This window comes from Myotis myotis, unplaced genomic scaffold, assembly GCF_014108235.1.
Source record: "Myotis myotis isolate mMyoMyo1 unplaced genomic scaffold, mMyoMyo1.p scaffold_m19_p_2, whole genome shotgun sequence".
Lineage (NCBI taxonomy): Eukaryota > Metazoa > Chordata > Mammalia > Chiroptera > Vespertilionidae > Myotis > Myotis myotis.
Genome location: NW_023416324.1, coordinates 175,399,620 through 175,421,524, shown reverse-complemented (window position 1 = coordinate 175,421,524; position 21,905 = coordinate 175,399,620). Strand labels below are relative to the sequence as shown.

The 21,905-nt window shown below is 45.7% G+C and overlaps 2 protein-coding genes across 7 annotated transcripts in view; one reads left to right on the top strand and one right to left on the bottom strand.

The window, feature by feature from the left end:
- MCF2L2 (MCF.2 cell line derived transforming sequence-like 2) overlaps nt 1-21,905 on the bottom strand; it is a 219,257-nt gene that overhangs the window by 63,444 nt on the left and 133,908 nt on the right. The gene's annotated exons all lie outside the window — the stretch shown is intronic.
- Nucleotides 8,099-21,194, top strand: B3GNT5 (UDP-GlcNAc:betaGal beta-1,3-N-acetylglucosaminyltransferase 5). 4 transcript variants are annotated; one of them, XM_036350597.1, is made up of 2 exons: nt 8,099-8,314; nt 19,625-21,194. In XM_036350597.1, the coding sequence occupies exon 2, from the start codon at nt 19,939-19,941 to the stop codon at nt 21,070-21,072; it is 1,134 nt and encodes a 377-aa protein (XP_036206490.1). In that variant the 5' UTR covers nt 8,099-8,314; nt 19,625-19,938; the 3' UTR covers nt 21,073-21,194. The 4 variants fall into 4 exon arrangements, with proteins under 4 accessions (XP_036206490.1, XP_036206492.1, XP_036206493.1 ...); XM_036350599.1 differs by lacking the exon at nt 8,099-8,314 and adding an exon at nt 11,367-12,627; XM_036350600.1 differs by lacking the exon at nt 8,099-8,314 and adding an exon at nt 16,192-19,159.

Genomic DNA, 21,905 nt, shown 5'->3' with positions numbered 1-21,905 from the left:
AGGACAGTGTGATAAGATACCAGGGAGTAGAGAGCAAGCAGGTACAGAGAAGAGTGCAAGGAGAAGGGGACTCAACCTGGCTGGAGGGGTCTCAGAGAAGGGGAATCTGAACCGTCCTCAGTAAGAGGTGAGGACTTGGCCAGGAAGACAGGAAGGACTCCATGTGTAGGAGTCCTGGCCACACAGGGGCTTGTGGGAGCCCGGCTGCTGGGACAGGGTCTGTAGGGGGGGCATGAGGGCAGGGGGAGCCCGGATGGAGGAGATGCTGTCCTGCCAGGCTACCGTGCAGACTTGATGCAGAAGCCCAGGGGAAGGTGTAGGAGGTCGATTTGGCCAGCAGGGCAGGTGTCTCTCCAAGAGCCCGTTTCATTAAGCACAGGCTAGGTTCAGACTTAGTCTTACATCCCTCTTCTATTTCAATAAATTCCCCAAACTGCACATGGTAACAACAAAGAACACTTTATGTGGGCCAGCAATTTTCACCTGGTGTGCCGCAAGAATTTTGAAAACATGCAATACCTGACTATTTAGTCAGGGGCACTGACCTTTTCCCCCCTTAGATTGTCAAATAAAAAAATGACAACAGTCAATAAAACAGTAGTCAACTGGTATGAATGCTTTGTCTTTGACCATAAATATATGTCATATATATTGTATTGATCACGTTGAATAATAAGATTGTGTCTGATTGGTTCATTCTTGGTACCAGAAATCCTCATATACAAATATGAATACTGATTTTTTAAATATATATTTTATTGATTTCAGAAAAGAAGGGAGAGAGGGAGAGATAGAAACATCAATGATGAGAGAGAATCATTGATCGGCTGCCACTGGGGATCGAGCCCACAACCTGGACATGTGCCCTTGACTGGAATTGAACCTGGAACCCTTCAGTCTGCAGGCCAACGCTCTATCCCCTGAGCCAAACCAGCTAGAGCAAGATACTGTGTTTTTTTTTAAGTCACTTTAAAGCAAAGAGAAGGTAATTACTAATATTATTTTGTAAATCAATCAAAATTATACCTATTTTTGTTAGATTGGCAAAAAAGATATTTTTTGGTGTGCTGCAGAATTTTAGTAATTACTTTATGTGTAGCATGAGATGAAAAAGTTTGAAAATCGTTGCTCTAGAGACTCATACAATGATCATGCTGAAGCCAATGATATTTTAAGCATTTATAAAAGGTTTGATGAATATCAACAGTTCCCTGGTTCCTGGAAGGCTAACAGTTTTGCTCAATAGCTGTTCACGCTTTTCCACTTTTGTATCTGTTTCTATATTTTGTCTTACATTAGTTAATTACTCTGATGTAATTTCCTCAAATTGTTTTTGGAAGAGGATGGGGTATAAATAAATTATTATTAAAGTTTACCCAGATGGATGCTTGCTCTTCAGTATCACATAATAAAGAATGACAAAGTAATTTCATGCATACTTCATTTTTTAAAAAAGAGGGGTTGATTATAAACACAATCCCGTTAATCCTAGTTCAAGTTAACAATCCTGCATTTGTGTAACATGTTAGGCATTAAAAAGTTTTTTTTAATTGTTGCAAAAATATACATGACACAAAACTTAACCATTGAAACAATTTTTAAATGTACAATTCAGTGGTACTAAGTACACTCACAATGTGGTGTAACCATTACCAGAACATTTCCATCATCCGAAACTGAAACTCTGTATTCATTAAACACTAACTCCCCATTCCTCCCTGCCACCAGCTCCTGGTAACCGCTATTCTCCTTCCTGTCTCTCAGAATTTGCCTATTCTAGATACTCCAAATAAGTGGAGTCATACAACATTTGTCCTTTTGTGTCTGACTTATTTGACTTAGCATAATATTTTCAGGGTTCATTCATGTTGTAGTATGTGTCAAAATTTCATCCTTGTTTAAGGCTATCTTTCATTATTTATGTATACCACTGTTGTTTTTACTCACTCGTCTGTGGATGGAAACTTGGGTTGCTTCAACCTTTTGTCTATTGCAAATAATGCTGCTATGATCATTGGTGTGCAAGCCTCTGCTTGAGTCCCTGCTTTCAATTCTTGGGAATATATGCCCCCAAATGGTCTTGCTGGACCACATGCTATTTCTATTTTTAACTTTTTGAGAAACCACCCTACTGTTTTCCAAAGCAGCTGTACCATTTTGTAGTACTACCATCAGTGCACCAGGGTTCTAATGTCTCCACAGCCTCATTAACACTTATTATTTTCCCATTTTTAAATGAGAGCCAGCCTATTGGGTGTGACGTAAGGTGTCTTCTTCAATGTGTTTGTTATATTCCTTGAGCCACCCAACACCTGATAAAGAGCTCGTCCAGGACAGATGTCCTGTCTTACTCATCCTTGTCCCGTGACTTCCAAGCAGGTAAATTCCCAATAAATGTATGGAATGGATGAATGATAGATTCAGGAACAGACGGACGCCAATTCTGCGAGTAATAGTAGGCACTAATTGTTATTCTCATTTCACCGAGGAGGAGATTAAGACTCACAGCAGTAAGCGATTTGATTGAGATCAAGCTGCTGGCTAGGCATGGCCAGCAAGACTTCTCTAGCTTTAAAACCAGCGGCGGGGGAGCTGATATGCCAAGAGTGAATGTCAGTCCACTAACTGACATAAGTGACAGTAAGGACACAAGTGGGGTGGTGGGGAAAACTGGCTCAGGCCATGGGTGTTCGTGTTTAGGATTCAAGGAATTGGGCTGAAGTCTCAGAACCATGGTCCACAGGCACATCTTCCATCCAAACATAACAAGATGTCATGTGAGAGATTGCTGGTACACCAAGGAAATTCATGGAATACTGCTGAGAGGAAAACCATTATCTGCTCAGTTCATAGGAAAGGGTACTACTGGTACTAAGTCCATCAGGAGTCTCCAAATTACTTAGTAATCTTCCGTAAAGAAAAGAAATTGTGAAACAGTTAATGAGCTTCCACTTCATGCAAATAAAAAGAAATCTATTGAAAAAAAAAGGAAAGCCCCAAAGACAGAAAAATGTATAAAAATAGTCAAAAATAAAAAACCTTGGGAAGAGACACACTGCTTCCTCTGCCCTGTATACCTTTTTTTCCCAGACCTATTTGTATCTTTATCTCCCCTGCGGATAGCTTATTATTCTATTAATTCCTTTCCTCCCAAGAGGTTTGTTTACTTACTATAATAGAACATATCTCTCAGAAATATTGCTCTCTCTCTCCAGCATTCCTTAACCCCATATCTGCAGGTTCAACTAGCAAAATGTTTAATATTTGGTTTTATGACCTTAAGTCATCAGAACAATCAAGACTGAGTCATGAAATATATTGTTTCAGATCAAATGATTTATTAAGGACTTCAGAGTTGCCTTTTTAGAAAGACTGTTACATGAAACAAACATCTCAGTACAGTAAAACTATTTCTCACTCTGAACTAATGATGGTCTGCTTAGCTCTCTATATAAAAGCCTAAGTGACCATCTGATCGTTTGACCATCCGACTGGTAGTTATGATGTACAATGACCACCAGGGGGCAGATGCTCAGTGCAGGAGCTGCCAACCTGAGGTGACTTGGCAGCTGCGGTTCTCGGGTGACGCACCTGGAACGAGAGAGGAGGGAGCCTGATTCGGGGTGTATCACCCGAGAATCGCCTTCTCACAATCCGGGAACCCTTGGGGGATGTAGGAGAGCTGGTTTTGCCCAATCCCCGGAGGCCAGGCTGAGTGACCCCACCGTGCATGAATCTGTGCACCTGGCCTCTAGTTTTATTTTATTTTATTTATATATACATATATATTATTGGGTTTTTTTACAGAGAGGAGGGAGAGGGACAGAGAGTTAGAAACATCGATCAGCTGCCTCCTGCACACTCCCTACTCGGTATGTGCCCACAACCAAGGTACATGTCCTTGACCAGAATCGAACCTGGGACCCTTGAGTCCGCAGGCCGACGCTCTATCCATTGAGCCAAACCGGTTAGGGCCAGGCCTCGAGCTTTAAATAATTAACTCAATATAAATCCCAGGCAGGCCTATAACTGTCTGGTTTGAGTGGGGTTTGAACCACATATGCTTCATAAAGCAGGCAATGAACAGTTAGAAATTTTTAACTATTAGGAAAAGGAAAACAGAGAACTCTATTTCAGTTGTCCTTAAAATATCAGCACAACCAAACTTAAGTGTAAAACACAAATGGTTGCATCTGGGCCAGGCCTGCGGCCTCCATGTCATAGTCAACACGATTTCCTGGGCACCTGCTATAATGTTCTTGTTTTCTCAGTACCGCCCCATCACAGGACCCAAATCATTGTACTCAGTTTAGAGAGCTGGCAAGGCTGATACCAACTGTCTTTGAAAATATAAGCATTAGTCAGACAGCATTCAAGATTGTCCCTACACAGATGTCATCATTCACTCAAGTTGGATGTGCCCTCCTGAGTAGGAGGCAGGAGATGGAGTTAGAGGCAGCCCCTGGAAACTTTCCCAGAACCCTGACGGCCCTGGGAGTGTGAGGTGTGTGTCTGATCTGCAGGTGGGGTGGGGAGAGAAATGCTGGCAGAACCACTGTCAGGGAGTGGGCCCAGGGCACTGCCACTGGGGCTGTCTGGGCATTTGCAGCCTGGAGGGAGACCTGTGCCACCTCACTCCACCCTAGTCCTCTCTCCCCACCCCTCCCCCAGTGAGGCCACCCCATCCACAGCACAGCTCTACTGGACCAAGGTGGGTCCCAGCCTCCAGGACCTGCCTCTCAGAGGCTGCCCCTGTCTGTGCGGGGCCCCTGCTGAAGTTAGATGGGCACATAGAGAGGTCCTATGTGTGATGGAGGAGATGATGGGTGCAGAAGGCCCCTGCCCTGTGCAGAGGAGAGAAAGGAAGGCAGTGGGTTCTGAGAATGGATTGCGGTGAGTGCCTCTGTGTTCTTGGCTCCCGGCATCTTTCCGCTCCAGGTGTACCTCGTGTGGCTTCATCCAGCGGCCAAGCCCGGAATGGAGGGAGGATGCGGACTGTGCCAAACACAGGAGCAGAGGCAAGACTGTGGGGGAGCGAATGCCTCAGTGTCAGCTCTGGGGCCTGCTGGCATCAGGGAGGAGCACACTGGGGCCACTGTCCTGCGGACGGGGCTTCCTGGAAAGAAAGTTTGAATATGTGATGGATGTGGGGAGCGTTCAGCACACATTCAACTCAACCAACGGTCAATACATGCGGATCCACTCTGTGCAGAGCCCGTGGGGGATCCTTTGTGGGAACTGGAGACGAGTGGATGTGAGCTCCCCCCTCGAGGTCTGAGGCCTCTCAAAAGAATAGGAAACAGATCCGCAGGCAATTTACACAGCGACACAGTGCCAACTGTTACTGACACGCAACGCCCTGGGCTGGGCCAGCTGGTAAGAAGAAGAGGATTCTGGCCCTTGGGACAGTCAAGTTCCATCCAGTCAGCGTTTCACAAACACGTGTTTGGTTCATGCATTTTAGACATGTCAAGCTTAGGGCTTGTGTGACACATGTAAGTGAAGACATTCACGTGTGGAGCTCAGAATCTATAGAAAAATAAGTCAGGATAAAGGCCGTGGACGAGACCACCAGGGAGCAGGTGTGGGGAGGAAAGCCCAGCCGAAGGACTGTGGGTGGAGTGGTTGGCTGGCAGCACAGGAGGAGGCAGCCAGAGATGGTGCATTATGTGAAGGGGCGATGCTGTATTAACAGAGATGTGACACACAGCAGGTCCTTCTGCAGCCATGATGATGGGGCGCAGCATGAAGGCGCCTCTGCCAGCTCACCAGTGAGAGGCGCTTTCTGCAGCCGAGGTGACATGAGGGTGAAGGCATCCACCCAGCCCGAGGATTGCCGAGCTCGGCCCTTCATGCTGTAATTGTTATTGCAGTCAGTCCTCACTGCACCCTTCCAGGCAGGAATGGCCTGCGGTGTAGAGAAGGTGGGTCACTTGCCCAGATCCTGTGGCCGGCAGGAAGGAGGTCAGGATTCCAGCCCATCCCTCTCAGCTCAGGCCTTGCATGAACACTCAGCAGTTTTAGAACACAGCCTGTGGTGTGTCTGAGTTGGACAGGGCCTGTACAGGGTCTGTGAGGACATCTCCAGCCTAAGAGAATCCAGAAAGTGCAAATTACCCGAACCAGTCAAGCCTGGCTCTGTGTCCATATGCTTCAGTCGTGTTAGGCGCTAAGCGGATCAGCTATCAAAACTGCTTCTCCATTATTTCAGCGATGCATTCTTCTTTCTCGGGTCTCTTGCTCCCACCATCTCCTAGGTTCTTTTGTACTTGGGGTTCAAGTCTTCTTTCCCAACAAGTTGTGAGACATGCCCTCCTGCCTTATTCTCTGGTCCTGTCTCCCACATCTGCTTCTCCTCTGCTCTTTCTCTGCCTTATCTTATTCTTGCTAAATCTAACATGCAAATTGCAATTCCTCTCATTTTTTCCAGTATGTTCTGCTGTTCTCTAGTGCTCTGTGAAGCAAATTCCTGAACATAGTGGTTTTTGTTCACCAGCAGCAACTGTGGATAAAGAGGGCAAGGCGACCCTGTCTTCCTTCTTTGAGATGGTTAAATCAGCATCACCACTATCATCTAGTCTTGTTTCTAATTAATTTCAAATTTTTCATGCACTTCCTCCCAGTTAAGTAAGTTGAGGGCTCTGTTCTTAGCCACCAAGCCTATCATTCTCTTTCTCCCCCTCTGAGGTGGGATGGGGAGCCAGCCTGGGTGGGAAATCCTCCCACATGAACAAAGGAGCCTCCCAGACTGTTGCCCTCTTCCCTGTGTGGTGTGTACAGTGGGCACCTGGGCAGGCGTTCTGGGCTACTCTGTTCATCCTCATCTCTCATCTACCTCCTCTTTCCATGCCCCCCACCCCCCGCCCGCCAACAAAAGCCACACACATCCTCTCATCAATCTCCTGACTTACACTGGAAATTTACCTGCCTGGGGCATCTAGTTCTATATGAGACGATATGAATATGTGATTTGCATGTATATATCAATGTTCTGGTCACTTTGTGAAACAGTCCTCTGGGTTTGTGCATGTGGAATGCTCTGGGGCTGACACATGGACCTATGTGGGCCTCGCTCCACATGGCATGAAAGGAATATAAGGGTAACTGAACATTTGCCCATAGATATGGCATACACATATGACAGATGGGAAGAATGTATGTGAAATTAGTCAGGATTTTATTTTGCATAGGCAAAGAAGGGAGGTGATTTGCATGAACAATGAGTCAGTTTCCTTAAGGGTCCCTGTCAGTGACCCCCTTACAGATCACATTATATAAATATTTGTCTGTGTTCTGACATGCATATGGCACTATAACTTCTCAGTGGATAATAGCAGTTCTGAGTCATTCTCTCTACGGGATATATATATATAATTGGATGGCTCAAAATAAGCTAAGGGGCTTACAGAAAACAGTTATAAACCATCTGGAAAATTTAATTTGAAATAACAGGTACAATACTGTAATTACAATTTCAAACTCGGATTCAGTAATCTACTTTTAACCCATTACCTGTCTTATTCCTTTTACAATAAGAAACACAAAGCTTTTAATTTACTTGATGTGGGTTAATCTTTTTTTTTCTCATGTTCAGAAATATGTACAATTACAAAATTGTTCAAAGTATTAATGACAATGTTAAATGATGATGTCTGCTAAGTGATAATGCTTGTTCTATAAGATGGCTGGAACATCTGAGGAATAAGAAACTGAACACATAAAGGATTTAGTTACCCTCTCCTTCAGTAGAAATTTACATTCTTCTGATTTTTGTCTAGAGGTGCGCATTAAGTACTGTGAGCAAGAAAAGCAGCTCCAAGACATTCGTGTGGATTCTGGCTCACAGTTGATCATCCGAGGGTATGTTCTCAATTAACTAACGAGGCGCCGGGAAGCACTTCCTGGAGTGCCCTTGAACCCATTGGAACTGAATCCGGTGGGACCTACCCATCGACAGCAGCACATCATCACCACCACGCGGGTGGTGGCGGAGGGGCAGGCAGGCTGGGCTTCGCAATGACCCACGACGCCAGGAGGTGCAGGGAACTCGCGCCCGCAGCCCGCGCCGTGGGAGAGCCTCCCGGGCGCCGCGCCCCCGCCCTCCGCCGGCGCCCCTGATTGGGTCCGCTCTCATCTGCCCACTCCACTCGGCTCCCCGAGGAGGAAGCCAGCGAGTCCGGTCCGCGCTGACTGCCCAGGCCTTGCCCCGGATCAAGCGGGCACGTTTTGTTTCTGAGGCCAAAGGCCTTTGCTGCGATGTCGGGAGGACAGCCGACCTCCGACTTGGGAGTTTAAGGAGCTGGGCTTGGATTTGGTAAGTTGTGCTTTAAGCGCTCTTTGAAATTCAACTGGGCTTGTAAGGCAACTCCTTGGGGGAGGGGGCGATTCCCCTCTCTGCCTTGCATTTTTTAAAACGAACCGCTGGGGTGAAGCTTTAGTTTTCCGTGGCGTTTCCTTTTTGTCACTGAGGCTCCTGGCATCAGCGGTGCGCCAGGAGCTCTTTCTGTCCCGGCTCGCGCTTGGAAGAGTTGCTCTGAACAAGGAAATGAAATGATGGGGCAACGGCAGCTCAGCCGAAACTTGCCTCCCAGAGAGGAGTAGCTGCCGCTCGTTCCGAACGAATGGACTGCTCGTCTAACAAATTGTACCTCCCAATGGAACTGTATTGAGACCCGTCGCTCCAGGGTAATTAACTAGAGATCGACGGTACGATTTTTAAAAAATGCTCTACAGCCGACGGCGTCCTAAATGGGGTGACCCTCCCACCCCGCCACCGGGTGGAAATGGGGTCCTCCCGCTCTGACCACTGAATGGGGGAAGCGCGAGCGCGCGTCTGGGAAACCTCAACTCCCTGATGAGTTGTTCTTTGTGCCCGGGAAGCGGAGACCGAGAGCAGCTCCAGGTCCGCGGTCCGGGCTCGGGCCGCCCAGCCTGCGCCCCGCCCCTGCCCGGCCGCCCGCCCGCCCGCCGCCCGCCGAAGGGAGCAGCCCGGGACCAAGGAAAGGAGGCTCGCAGGCTCTTCTGTCCGCCCGGGACCTGACGAGGTTTCTTAGGGCGGGAGGGGAAGGTGGCGAGGAGGTGAGGGCGCGCACGTTCGGGAGGGCGGCTGCAGGACTCCCGGGTGGAGCGCGCGCCGGGGTCGGGCGCGCGGCTGGGCGTCGGGAAGCGGGAGCGGCCCCGCGCGCCACGGGGTCGGGCTGGGGCCGCGGGAAGCGCGGCGGGGAAGGGGGGCGCGTTTCCTCCCGAGCGCCTTTGTTCGCTGCTGCTTGGGGGCGGGCGCCGACCACCGGGACCCCGGGCCGAGCCGCCGCCCCGGCGCTGCAGGCACAGTTAGGCTGGGGGGCGCGGAGCTCCGCTGGGGGGTAAGTTTCCTGGGGGGTCTGGCGGGTTCCCCCACCCGAGGGAGCTCCGGCGAGGCGCCCGCCGCGCCCCGCTGCTGAGACCCGCCCGAGCGCGGGGGACCCGAGGCCTCCGATTTCGGCGGGGGTCCCCCAACCTTGCGTTGCCCCGAGCCTGTGGGGGTGAATTCGGGTAGGAAGCTTGCGTCGTGGTGGAAACTAGGAACCGCCAGACCGAGGAAGCTTGCGTGGCTGGGGAAATGGAGACGGGGAAGTGGGCCGGCTGGGGGGAGTGGGGAAGGAGACCTCTTCCTAGCGGGAAGGTCTCTGCCACGCTGTGGTTTTTTTGTTTGGTTTGTTTTTTATTTTACTCTGCTGAATTTTATTTTGCATCCCAAAGTGACGTGCCATATAGGTGAAAGTAGCAACTTTTCCTCTGACTCTGACCACACACCCTATCTTTTTTCTTTCCCAGTGCTGGTTTTCATAGGTTGTGGATCATGTTGAAGAGACACCTACGTTGAAGTTACACAGTGGTGGGTGGGGGCTTGTAGCTCATATTTAGGGTAATTCTCTGATGAAAGGACAGCTATTAGAACTGGACTTGGTCCTCTGTGTCTTTATTTTGGGAAACGTTGCCTGGTCCCTATGGGGGAGGGGAGAGAGATGTGAGAAGTTGAAACTGACCCAGAAAAGGATGACTGAAGGTAGTTGTATTAAGTAGTGGCGCTGAAAAGGTCCCATCCTGAACTTCCTGAAAGGGGACTGGTGATGAGCAGTTAAGGTTTTACTTTCTCAAAACAAACTTATGGTAGATTTTATACCTTGTCACAGGGGATGGGGCGCTGCATTTTGGGGGTCAACTCTTATTTTAAAGCAAGATACACTCAATATCTAAAATATTTCCTGTATCTACTTAAAATGATCCTTCTCTCTCCTGCTCCTTCTCTCTCCCGCCCTTTCCCCTGTCCCACAGGCATTCTCCTTGAGTATTTACTGAGCACCCTCCGAGGGTGAGGCTGACTCTAACCCACATGAGTCCTCCAGGGGCTCACCCTGACACCTTAACATGGGGATGAGTGCGATGACAGGGGAAGGTCAAGCCAAGCGCAGAGAAACTGTTCGCCAGGAAGTGAGAAATGAGAGATGATTACAGACAATAGTCTGGGGAGGGCCTGGGTTGGAGCAGGGGTTGAGTGGAGGGGGGCAAAAAAGGAAGAAAATGAGAGACATCTGTCATACTGTCAACAGCAGCAAATGTGAAAAAGAAAACAGAGGCATAAATGATATTGGACACAGTGCTTTGCCCCCTCCCCACAAAAAAAAAAAATCTCAAAAGGTGAAGAATTTTCAAAATCAAGTGTAGGCTATAGCAAATAAACTTTATATTTTACTAAAGTGGAGATCGAGTTTCCCTTTTATAAAAGACTGATTCAAATGATGAGACTGTAGGAAAAGAAAATAACTTTCTCTCAAATATAGCACAGGTTGAATCATAACTCATGGGTTTTGAAATGGGTCATCTTTTAAAATGGGTCACTTTGGCTAGAATCATTGCACTTGGTGACTTTCAAATTGTAAAAGTAGAGTTCTTTCTGAGGATCAGCTGCACTAGAATCTACGTAACAAAACAGGACATGGTAGTAGAAAGAAACCGGGAGAAATTCAGAAAGAACAGTGTAACTCTAGACCAGTGGTTCTCAACCTTCCTAATGCCGTGACCCTTTAATACAGTCCCTCATGTTGTGGTGACCCCCAATTTCATTGTTACAAATTGAACATAATTAAAGCATAGTGATTAATCACAAAAACAACATGTAATTATACATGTGTTTTCCGATGGTCTTAGGCGACCCCTGTGAAAGGGTCGTTTGACCCCCAAAGGGGTCGCGACCCACAGGTTGAGAACCGCTGATCTAGACGATCACAGTATGCATACACAGGGTGAGGCAAAAGGTTTACAATTGTTTGTATAAAAAATAATAAAATACTTAATAAATAATAATACAAGACTAAACTCTGTTTCTTGTATTTACAACTGTAAACCTACTTTTGTCCCGCCTCGTACATAGGTATAAGTATCTTATCATGTTTAAAGATAAGAAAATTGGTCTAGTGAGATGACCAAACTTTTTTTTAAATCCTCAACTGAGGATATGTTTTTATTGATTTTAAAGAGAGAATGGAAGAGAGAAACATGGACTGGTGGCCTCCAATAGGCGTCCCAACTGTATGCACCGAACTACGTATCCTGACCAGGGATCGAACCTGCAACCTAGGTATGTGGCCTGACTGGGAATCGAACCTGCAGCCTTTTTGGTGTACAGGTTGATGCTTCAACCAACTGAGCCACCCAGCCAGGGCAAGATAATCACACTCTGAATAAACAAAAGTGATTTTTTACATTTTAATGCCGGAATTTCAGAGGCTGACTTTGATCTGAAATTTTTACGATTATCGTCCATAGTGAAGGCTTTGACACTCTCAGAAGCCAGTTTTCTACAGAAAGGAATGAATGTTCTACCAATTCTGCAGGTAATAAGCTTCCCAGTTCAAAATACTATTACACAGCTTAAGATCCACCTAAGATTTCACATTTCGTATTTTATTCCTTTCCTCTAATTCTTTCTACAACTTTCTGATAGTTCTCTAGACAAAGTATGTTAAAAGGTTGACTGAAATCAGGTTTCCTCCATAATGTACAGGGTCTTAGAACCTTTGGCTTTGCCATCATCGTTAAAATGTATTTTTTAAGGGCTTGTGGAAACCATATTGTTCTTTCCTGTCAAGGACAATAGAAGACCGGGGTTAGATGTTAGTAGTAAGTGCCTTTAGCAATCAGATCAGTATTTTAAAAAACTCATATCTAGTGATTATTTTGCTAGAAGAATATTAGGAGTTTATCTCATCGTTTTTAAAGGAAAATAATCCCAAAGACTATCAGCCATCTTCTGTCTATACCATCACAGTAAAGACCCATGAACAATTTCTAGAGAAAGGAAATTAGCGTACACTGAACACCTGATCTGCACCATTTTTTGGCAATAAATTATCTCAAAGGATCTTCAGAAAACACGGTGTAGTATACGGTTTGGAGACAAGTCAAGCTCATGTGACCAGTAAGTGGAAGCACCACTTTTGTTCATATTCTGAAACTCTTGGTTGCTTCACTCTCTTGCCTCCATCAGGTGGAGTCCAGGCTGCACCAGAACGTTTACTCGCTCTGGTAATGGATACACGCTGGAAGCATCACTGAAGCCTTCCCGGCATCCCACCTACCACATAGTAGGTGAGGAAATTAATATTTGTTGAATTAATTAACTGTAGGCATTATCTACTTCCAGGGCTGCCCAGCATAATGCCTGAAGCAGGGTAGGTGCTTAATAAATGGTAGTTAACTTATTATAATAAGTGTTGACTAGCTGAGACAGAAATGTATTATATATATACATTGTGTTTTACACCATTATTTTTGTACTCTGTAGACCTTCAATCAAATGTTGTTTCCCAAATATAATGTCCAGAACAGGGCACATGAACTGCCTTCGGACAACAGGCTTATATGTATAGTTTATATAATAGGTTTATATGGGGTTAGATTGTCAACTTATTTCTAAATCACTAGTTTTCATATCAGAATTTGACCTCAGCTTTGTATGACTCGTTCATTTCATCCAATACTTATTCAGCAAATACTTGCTTAAATCGTGCCCTCTGAGTCCTATACTTTTTCTCCTTCCCTCCTTCTCACTTCTTTTTTTTTTTTTAACCTCCTTTGCCATTTTGGCTCCCCTCCCTTAAATACCCTAATCTTTTTTGTGGAGGAAAGGCTTTATACACCCACAAAGGACCCGGACTCACGAGGTCCCTGGGTGCTCTGGGATGAAGAAAAGGAAGGAGGAAAAGTAGAGATGGAGGGTCAGGAAAGGGGTGTTACAAAGAAAATGAGAACAAGCTCGGACAAGACGCAGGCGGGAGGGAGCAAAACATAAGTGACTCCAAACTTCACACAGTGAAGCAGGTTCTTTGCTTTCTTGAGTCACTTCTCTTGGCCCTGCCCCACCTGCTCCCCTGCCCTCCCATCCTGATGGGAGCTCCTGGAAGGGCAGCCTTGCCAGGGCTGGGAAGGAAGGGCAGGGGAGGACCTCAGGGAGGGACCAGGGCCTCAGCTGGAATTTATGAGGTTATGTGGTGAACCCCAAGTCTCGGGACTTCAGTTTCTTCTTCTGCAAAATGGGGAGATGATTTCTCCCTCATAGGTTGTTGTGAGAGGTAGAGGGTCAGTACATGTGTCAGGCATTCCGAACGTGCCCGCTGTGCAGTACACACACCCATGTTAGTGACTGTTGCTAGAGTGGGCAACAGAGAAGTTTGCTCCTTAAGTGGGTGAGCACAAAACAAGAACTGTGTCTAAAAGAGCAAACAGCCCTGTCAACCAACAGCTGTGCTCAAGAGTGAATACAGAAGGCCAAGCTTAGAAAGGCAAAAGGTTGACCTTTACAAGGCCTACTTTATAGTTGAGCTTCTTTGTTTGTTTCAAATTCTGTATACTCAGACTCGTTACTGGAAATTTTTAATGACTTTTAATATAACTCCTGGAATATAATATCTGCTCTGTAGTCCTGTGTTACCAGTTTCCTTAGCACCTGTCTTTACTTAGGTCCTGTCTTTGTTTGTTTGTTCACTTGGTATTTCCCTGTCTTTATTTTTCCCATAACCAGCAAACAGAAATCTATACCTTTGTGTGACTTATAAAGAAGCATATAACTTAGTTTACATGGATGAGGCTTATTACTGGTTGGTTTTATAACCTTGCTCTTTCTCTGTCCCACATCCATGCTTGCTGTGTTGGCATTGAAAGACTTTCGACCAACACTGAATCAAGAATTAACTCTTTAAATGTATTCTTTGTGGAGGGATAACAACTCCAAATAACTTCTAATCTTTGTCCAAGGTTTGAGCAAAAGTTTCATAGCTACTTACAGCCACACAAACACCTAAAAATAACTGTTGGGTAGAATTTTTTACAGGCCTTATGTTGAAAACAATTATTTTATTGCTTTGAGAGAGAGAGAGAGAGAGAGAGAGAGAGGCCTCCTGCACGCGCCCTGATTGGGGATCAAACCCGCAACCTGGGTATGGGCACCAACCTGGACTCGAACCCACCACCTTGTGGTGTACGGATGATGCTCTAACCAACTCAGCCACACCAGCCAGGGCAACACCCAATTTGATTAAATAATAAAATAAAAGTGAGAGAGTATGTGAGTTGTGTATTCAAATTTCAGATTGCTTCCTTCCTTCTTGAGCAAATAAAATAGGTAAAGAGTACTAAACAGAAACCAGTTGTGTTTCTCAGCACAAGTTACTACAACTAATGTGATAAGAAAAATCTATGGGAATCAAATTATAGCCTTTCCAGTAAATTCAGGGCTTTTTATTCCTGATTTCTTTTAACATGGCAGTTTGGCTCCTGAGGATTGGTCCTAGCTATGTTTAACAGGGAGGAGATGATCAGACAAGCCAGGTAAAAATTCTTGAAATGTAAAACAAAATGTAAAGATAGGACAGAAAATATCAACATTTTTCCTTTTGTGTTATGCCCGGACAGGAAACAAAAATTGTGTTTCACTGGGACTTTGGCCTAAAAGTTTAAATGTAAAAGGTACATAGTACTTAGGCTTTTTAAGAAAAATTGTAACTTTCTGAAGGAGCATTATTAGTTCATAATCATACTTGCATCACTTTTCAATGATCCTGGCCCTGACCTTCAGTATGCCTCAGGGAGTGGAGAGGGCAGGAGCCTGGGAATCTGAGACACACATGGGAATGAGAAGCTGACAATGTGTGACTCTTCTTCTATCTCAATGAGGCAGGAAGTAAACACATCAGCTAAGAGTGAGGAAGACAGTCCTCAGAGAGGGGAGACTTAGCATGGCTGGTGAAGAGACTGGGAGAGAGAGAAGGTCGGGACAAGTGAAGGACAGTCACACAGCATGGAGTGCCCTGCCCACAGCTGGGTATGGCCATTGGCAGGGATGCTGCCTGTGGGTGTCACACCTTCCCCAGCAGCCTGGCGGGTGTTGTAGGAGCAGAGAAGACGGGGTGACCTGAGGTCTGGGGCTGTTGGGGTGGAAGGATGGGAACCAAGGAGAGGAGGGCGAAGGTGCCAGATGGTTCCTCATCCAAGGCAGGGAGGTGGATCAGGAGCTCGCTGGGTGGGGTGAGGGGGTTGGGGGCAGGGAGAGGGGGGCAGAGTGTTCTAAATGAATATAGAGAGGTGGTGGTTGAAGATGAGTGTACTGGAGAGTATGTGTACTTGAGTTTAGAATTTAGAGGGGATAAAGTTCCAAGCGAAGCCACATAAAGAAAGTGTGTAGCGGGAAGGAAATGTGAACACAGTGGTGCATACATCACAAAATAAGGCTTCCTTAAGCTTCTGAGTGTCTTCTTTATGCTCAGAGCGCCCACCGCATCTTCAGTCCTGCGTGCCTCCATCTCATGACCTGCGGGACTTCTCTACCCGCTGTGTCCCCAGCACCTCACACTCAATACAAATCTAAAACCGAACACGTTCCCCCCTCACGTTAACTAATGAAACCAGTTTCCCTCCTCTGTCAGCAATGCTTGAAACTAGATCCCACCCCTCCTCCTCCTCCTGACCCCCATCGCAGGTCACTCAGCAGGTACTGCTGGTTTCTGTTTTCCTTGAAAGGGTCTTCTTTATCCCCCCCCCCCGCCCCCCCTCCACTCCCACCACGCAGGCTGGGTCCTCTCCACCTTGTGCTGTGTCAGCACGAGGCCCCGATGAACCAGTGTCCTGGTCTCCAGGCCTCTGCGACCGTCCCGCATGCCATTGCCAGATCAATCCGAATATTAAGACAATTATCAGCTACACACGGACAGTTATCAGCAAGAAAGGCCTGTGTGTGGCTTCACTTGGAACTTCATTTCCTCTAAATTCTAAATTCTACTACACATACTCTCCAGTACACTCATCTTCACCACAACCTCATGCCATTGCCAGATCACGAGAATATTAAGGAATCTGTTCCTTCTCAATCCGAATATTGCAAAAAGCTTAATTCATTTTGACAAGGGAGCTAGTAATAACAATACAATCTCCTGTGACTTCCTGCTGCCCTGTTATTATCAAGGTTCTGCTTATGCAGGCCCCAACCTCCCTGCTTTCAAATTCATCCCTGTTTCTCCAATATTGGCCACACTTTGATTCTTTCTTTTTAAACATTTTTAAAAATATATATTTTTATTGGTTTCAGAGAGGAAGGGAGAGGGAGAAAGAGAGAAACATCAATGATGAGACAGAATCGTTGATCGGCTCCTCCTGCACGCCCCACACTGGGGATTGAGCCCGCAACCTGGGCATGTGCCCTTGACCAGAATCAAACCCGGGACCCTTCAGTCTGCAGGGTGATGCTCTATCCACTGAGCCAAACCAGCTAGGGCGATTCTTTCCTTTCTTGCCTGAAATAGACTGCCTCCCTTCCTGCAGCCACCTACCTCCTGCTCGTCCTCAGGCCCTCTGACCAGCTGTCACTAGCTCTCCTCCCAGGAACAGTCTGACTGCCTGGAGCTGGTGCCGCCCAAAGTCGGGCTGACACACGGTCTGTACCTTCTGTGGCGTGTTGATTGTCACCCCTGGGAGCTCTGCTTTCATGTGGGCACCGTGGGTCTTGTCTCAACCATATTGTAGATGCTCTCAGACTGGAGACTATAAAATACTACTTCACGACTCCCACTGGGCCTGGCACAACTATTTCCACAGCGAGGACTCAGATACTTGGAGGATTCATTGAAACATTGGACACCGAGATTGTTGAACTTAAAGTGCACACCTCACCATCTTGATGTATAGCATCAAAATGTATAGCAGGTTTGCATGGTATTTTAGGATCACAAAAGGAGACTCAACAAAGAAATGAATTGATGGCCTGGGTGAAGCAGGATAAAATCGGGGGTAGTTTAGGGAACCTGGTTGCCTGTACATGCACTAACTGGGTTTTTCCAGCAAAGTTTAAGGAGCTGTGCCCGCAGTTAAGAGTAATTGAGGGGCATAGCTCCCAGACTAAAAGGTATTTGGGGTGATGCTCCTACTTCTGATGCTCCTACTTCTGTTCCTTCTTCCTCTGACTACTCCTGTCTATTAGGGAAGAGAATATTAAGGATATCTGTTCCTTCTCCATCCCAACAGAAGCAAACCCAAGTTGCATCCTGAATATTTGAATATTTTCCTTTAAGCAGTTCTTTGCCCTGTGCTCCCTAAGGTCTTTCCTGTTTCCCATTTCCAGCAGGCTCTGAGTCACCTGTTACTTCTCTATGCCCTCAACTAACCATACATTGATATCACCTCCCATTTGCAGATGAAGTCACCAAGTCAGAGTGCACTGAGGGGTGTTTGAGGTTACATGATAAATCTGGCCCCAAAGCTGGGTAGCCCTGGAGTTTCCCGCCTGTGGATTGGTCACTGCACCGAGCTGTGGGCACACAAAGGAAGCTGCACCCACAGCATTCTGTGTGGTCGTGCTGAGCTTTGCAAGCATTGTGGGGATGGCTTTGTTTCCTGGAAGGCCCTGCGTGTTCTTTCCCCAGGCCGGGCAGGCCCGTGGGCTTCTGCTTGGTTCCCTTTCCTGCAGGTTGAATACGGAAGCTAGAAGATGTGCTCTGGAAAAGCTGTGAGACTGCGAGTCAGAAGAGTGGGGGGCAATTGCATGTGCGTGGTCTCCGTTCGCAAAGCCAGAGTTGGGGGCAACATGGTCTCGTTGTAATTAATGAATTTAGATCCCGGAGGTGCTCTTGCTTTTGGTTGGGAAAGGCCGCCTGGTGACTATGTTCAGTTTGGAGGAGTTCAGGTGTTCTTTTGTTAGAAGAAGCTGGGTACTCTAAAAGAGTAGTTTACCTTTCCCAGATCTTCCCCTCATCCAATCAGGACTATCCCTGGCATGTATTTCTGATGGATATAAATGGTGGGTAAACAATTCGAGCCCGTACAGGTGAAGAAATCTTGTTTTAGGGCTTTACTTGCGGTCCAGAACCTAAATAAGCAGCATGGGTCATTAGCTTCATGACAGGTTCTTTGTCATCTTTCATAAAACTGTTCTGACTCTTTGAGGTCAGTTGGAAGAACTATGGGAAATTAAGGTAAATACATATGTGGTGCGAGGGTGGGAGATAAAATAAATGTTGTGGGCTGGCTGCTAGGTTGTAGTGACGTTAGCAGCAACACACCCACTGGATGAGTAATAGATCGCAGTTCATTGGAGAGATACCAGGGCAACTGAGAGTCAAGTGTACATGAGGAAGCTGAGGAGTTAGGCTTGTGGGCGGATTGTCTAGCAAGAAGATCAGACTTGTAAACCACTGTGAATGTGGGCCGAGGCAGCTAGCCCTGGAACGCACTAAGCACAGCTGCTCAGATATGGGAAGCTAGTCTGTGCCTGTGGTTCCGAAGCTTACTCCGTTGTTTCCTTCCCAGGGTCATTAGGAATAGACACTGCAGTTTAGATTCAACTGAGAATTTTCTCTGAATTTTTTTTTTTTTCCCCAAATGTATTTTTATTGATTTCAGAGAGGAAGGGAGCGGGAGATGAAAACATCTATGATGAGAGAGACTCATTGATTGGCTGCCTCCCGCACGCCCCCTACTGGAGATCGAGCCCACAACCTGGCATGTGCCCTTGATCGCAGTGAACCTGGGACCGGATGCTCTATCCACTGAGCCAAACCGGCTAGGGCTTTTCTCAGAATTCTTGAACACATGCTGTCTTAAACATCTGCAGATAAGAAATCTCTGTTACTTTGTGGTAAGCCTCCAATTCCTTCAGTGTGTCTGGGCAAGCTTTATTGGATCTGTACTGTTATGAACTTGCTGTCATCATTCATCTATTTTGCCTTGAACTGTATAGTTATTTCATCCTGACTCTATTTCAAATCAATATAGTCTTTGATGGACCCATTTGAGAGATTTAAACTTTTAAGTATATATGATGATAGCCATTTTAGAGGGCTTTTATTTTTTATTTTTTTTAAGGTTGAGGAGAGAAAAGGGTCTCTGTATTCTGAATGGGAAGAAAGTAGAGAGTGCTTCTTTCTTTTCCCCTCTACTCCCCTTTAAAGAAATAGGCAGCTGTATGTCTCTCTAAGTGCTTGCTGCCTCGTTGCCCTATCCAGGTCAGTCCAATTACATTCAGTTTGTAAGGAATTATGAGTAGTTTATTCCTTTCGGCAACCCATTCACTTGTCATCTTTCCTTGTCTCAACTCTAATAGGCTACACTTAACTTCTGCAGAAGGAAGTACATGGGATACCTGCTCGAAGCCAGCCACCGAACTCGATGAAGGATGCCGGCGTGGGAACATACTAATGTGCCAGTGTCCTCATTCTATAGGGTGTTCCATTCTTTTGCAAGCTCAGCAAAAATGGTCTTCAAAGAAAACATTTTGTGACATAAGAAGCTCCTTTTACATTTGTAACGACCAGCCTGTCTTAAGATGAACATCGGTTCTACAGAGTACGAAGCTCTGCGGTCTCGAAGAAGCAAATGCCCATTTTACACGGAGCCTAACTAAGAACGGACGTCAGAATGTTTGTTAGTGGCAGAAGAGTGAAAAAATGGCAGTTTGTCCAGTTATTTGCCACTTGTTTCATACTGAGCCTCATGTTTTTTTGGGAACCATTTGATAACCACATTGTGAGCCATATGAAATCCTACTCTTACAGATACCTCATAAACAGCTACGACTTTGTGAATGAGAGCCTGTCTCTCAAGCGCAGCGAGGATGGGGCTCCTCGCTACCAGTACTGGATTAACCACAAGGAGAAGTGCCAAGCACAGGATGTCCTCCTTTTACTGTTTGTAAAGACTGCTCCTGAAAACTATGACCGGCGTTCTACAATCAGGAAAACGTGGGGCAATGAGAAGTATGTTCGGTCTCAACTTAATGCCAACATCAAAACTCTGTTTGCCTTAGGAACGCCTTCGAACCCACTAACGAGAGAAAAACTGCAAAGGAAATTGGTTTGGGAAGACCAGATATACAATGATATCATTCAGCAAGACTTTGCTGATTCTTTCTACAATCTGACTCTTAAATTACGTATGCAATTCAGTTGGGCAAATACCTTTTGTCCACATGCTAAATTCCTTATGACTGCTGATGATGACATATTTATTCACATGCCAAACCTTATTGAATACCTCCAAAGTTTAGAACAGATGGGTGTTCAAGACTTTTGGATTGGTCGTGTTCACCGTGGTGCCCCTCCCGTTAGAAACAAACACAGCAAATACTATGTCTCCTATGAAATGTACCAGTGGCCAGCTTACCCTGACTACACTGCTGGGGCTGCTTACGTGATCTCTAGTGATGTAGCTGCCAAAGTCTATGAGGCCTCACAGACACTCAACTCTAGTCTTTACATTGATGATGTGTTCATGGGCCTCTGTGCCAATAAAATGGGGATAGTACCACAAGACCATGTGTTTTTCTCTGGGGAAGGGAAAACTCCTTATCATCCCTGCATCTACAATAAAATGATGACATCTCATGGACATGTTCAAGATCTTCAGGACCTTTGGGAGGATGCCACAGACCCTAAAGTGAAAACAGTTGCAAATGGTTTTTTTGGCCAGGTATACTGCAGGATAATGAAAATAGTTCTCCTTTGCAAGTTGACCTATGTGGACACATATCCCTGTAGGGCTGCCTTTGTCTAATAGTACTTGAATGTTGTATGTTTCCACTGTCACTGAGCCAAACCTGGATGAAAAACCTTTAAATGTTTGTCTATACCTTAAGTGAAAGATGAATATGAACAAAGCAAAGAAATATTTTGAAAGTGCAGTCTCTCAGAATTTTTCTTTGATTGTAGAAGCTATTCAGTATAACTTATCTACTTCATTGCCTAAATCCATTTCAAGGAATTTATATTTAGAAAAGGTTTGTGAAAACAAAACTAAAGGGGAATTCAAGTTCTCAATGCCACACATATCTGCAGCATAAAGAAGTTATTAAGGAACCACAGTGTTAGTAGAAGAACTGCACTGGAAAGTACCAACCGAGTGTAGAGTATACCATTTCAAAGAAAGGAATATATTGTTAAACTAGGTATACAAGTTAATTTTTAGTAAAGAGCACTTGATGGAAATGGTGGGGGCAGTGGAGGATTGGCATAAGAGAAAGTACTGCATCTGGTAAAGGCAAGCCTCATATTTTTCAGAGGAGATTTAGGAAAATGTATAGCAGGTCCTCAGATAACCTGGTTTTGTCAAGCATCATTTTGTTACAGCATTGATAAGATTTTGTAGGAACTTGACTCTTGTTTATATCAATTAGCCCATTGTAAAAATTTTTCATTATACATTGTTCCACTGCAGTTCCAACTTACCGATAATGTTAAATGAGGACTTCCTGTACACAATTTCTTTATAAACAGCCAAATCACTATTGTCACATCCATGTAGATAGTATTGGGGCCATTTAAAACATATTTATGTCTTTTTCCAAAGTTTAATGTAAAATTGGAGAAGTCATTAGCTCTGCCCTAACT

Excerpts from the sequence above, each read along its gene's own strand:
- B3GNT5 (XM_036350597.1), top strand. The coding sequence starts at position 19,939 with ATGTTTGTTAGTGGCAGAAGAGTGAAAAAATGGCAGTTTGTCCAGTTA.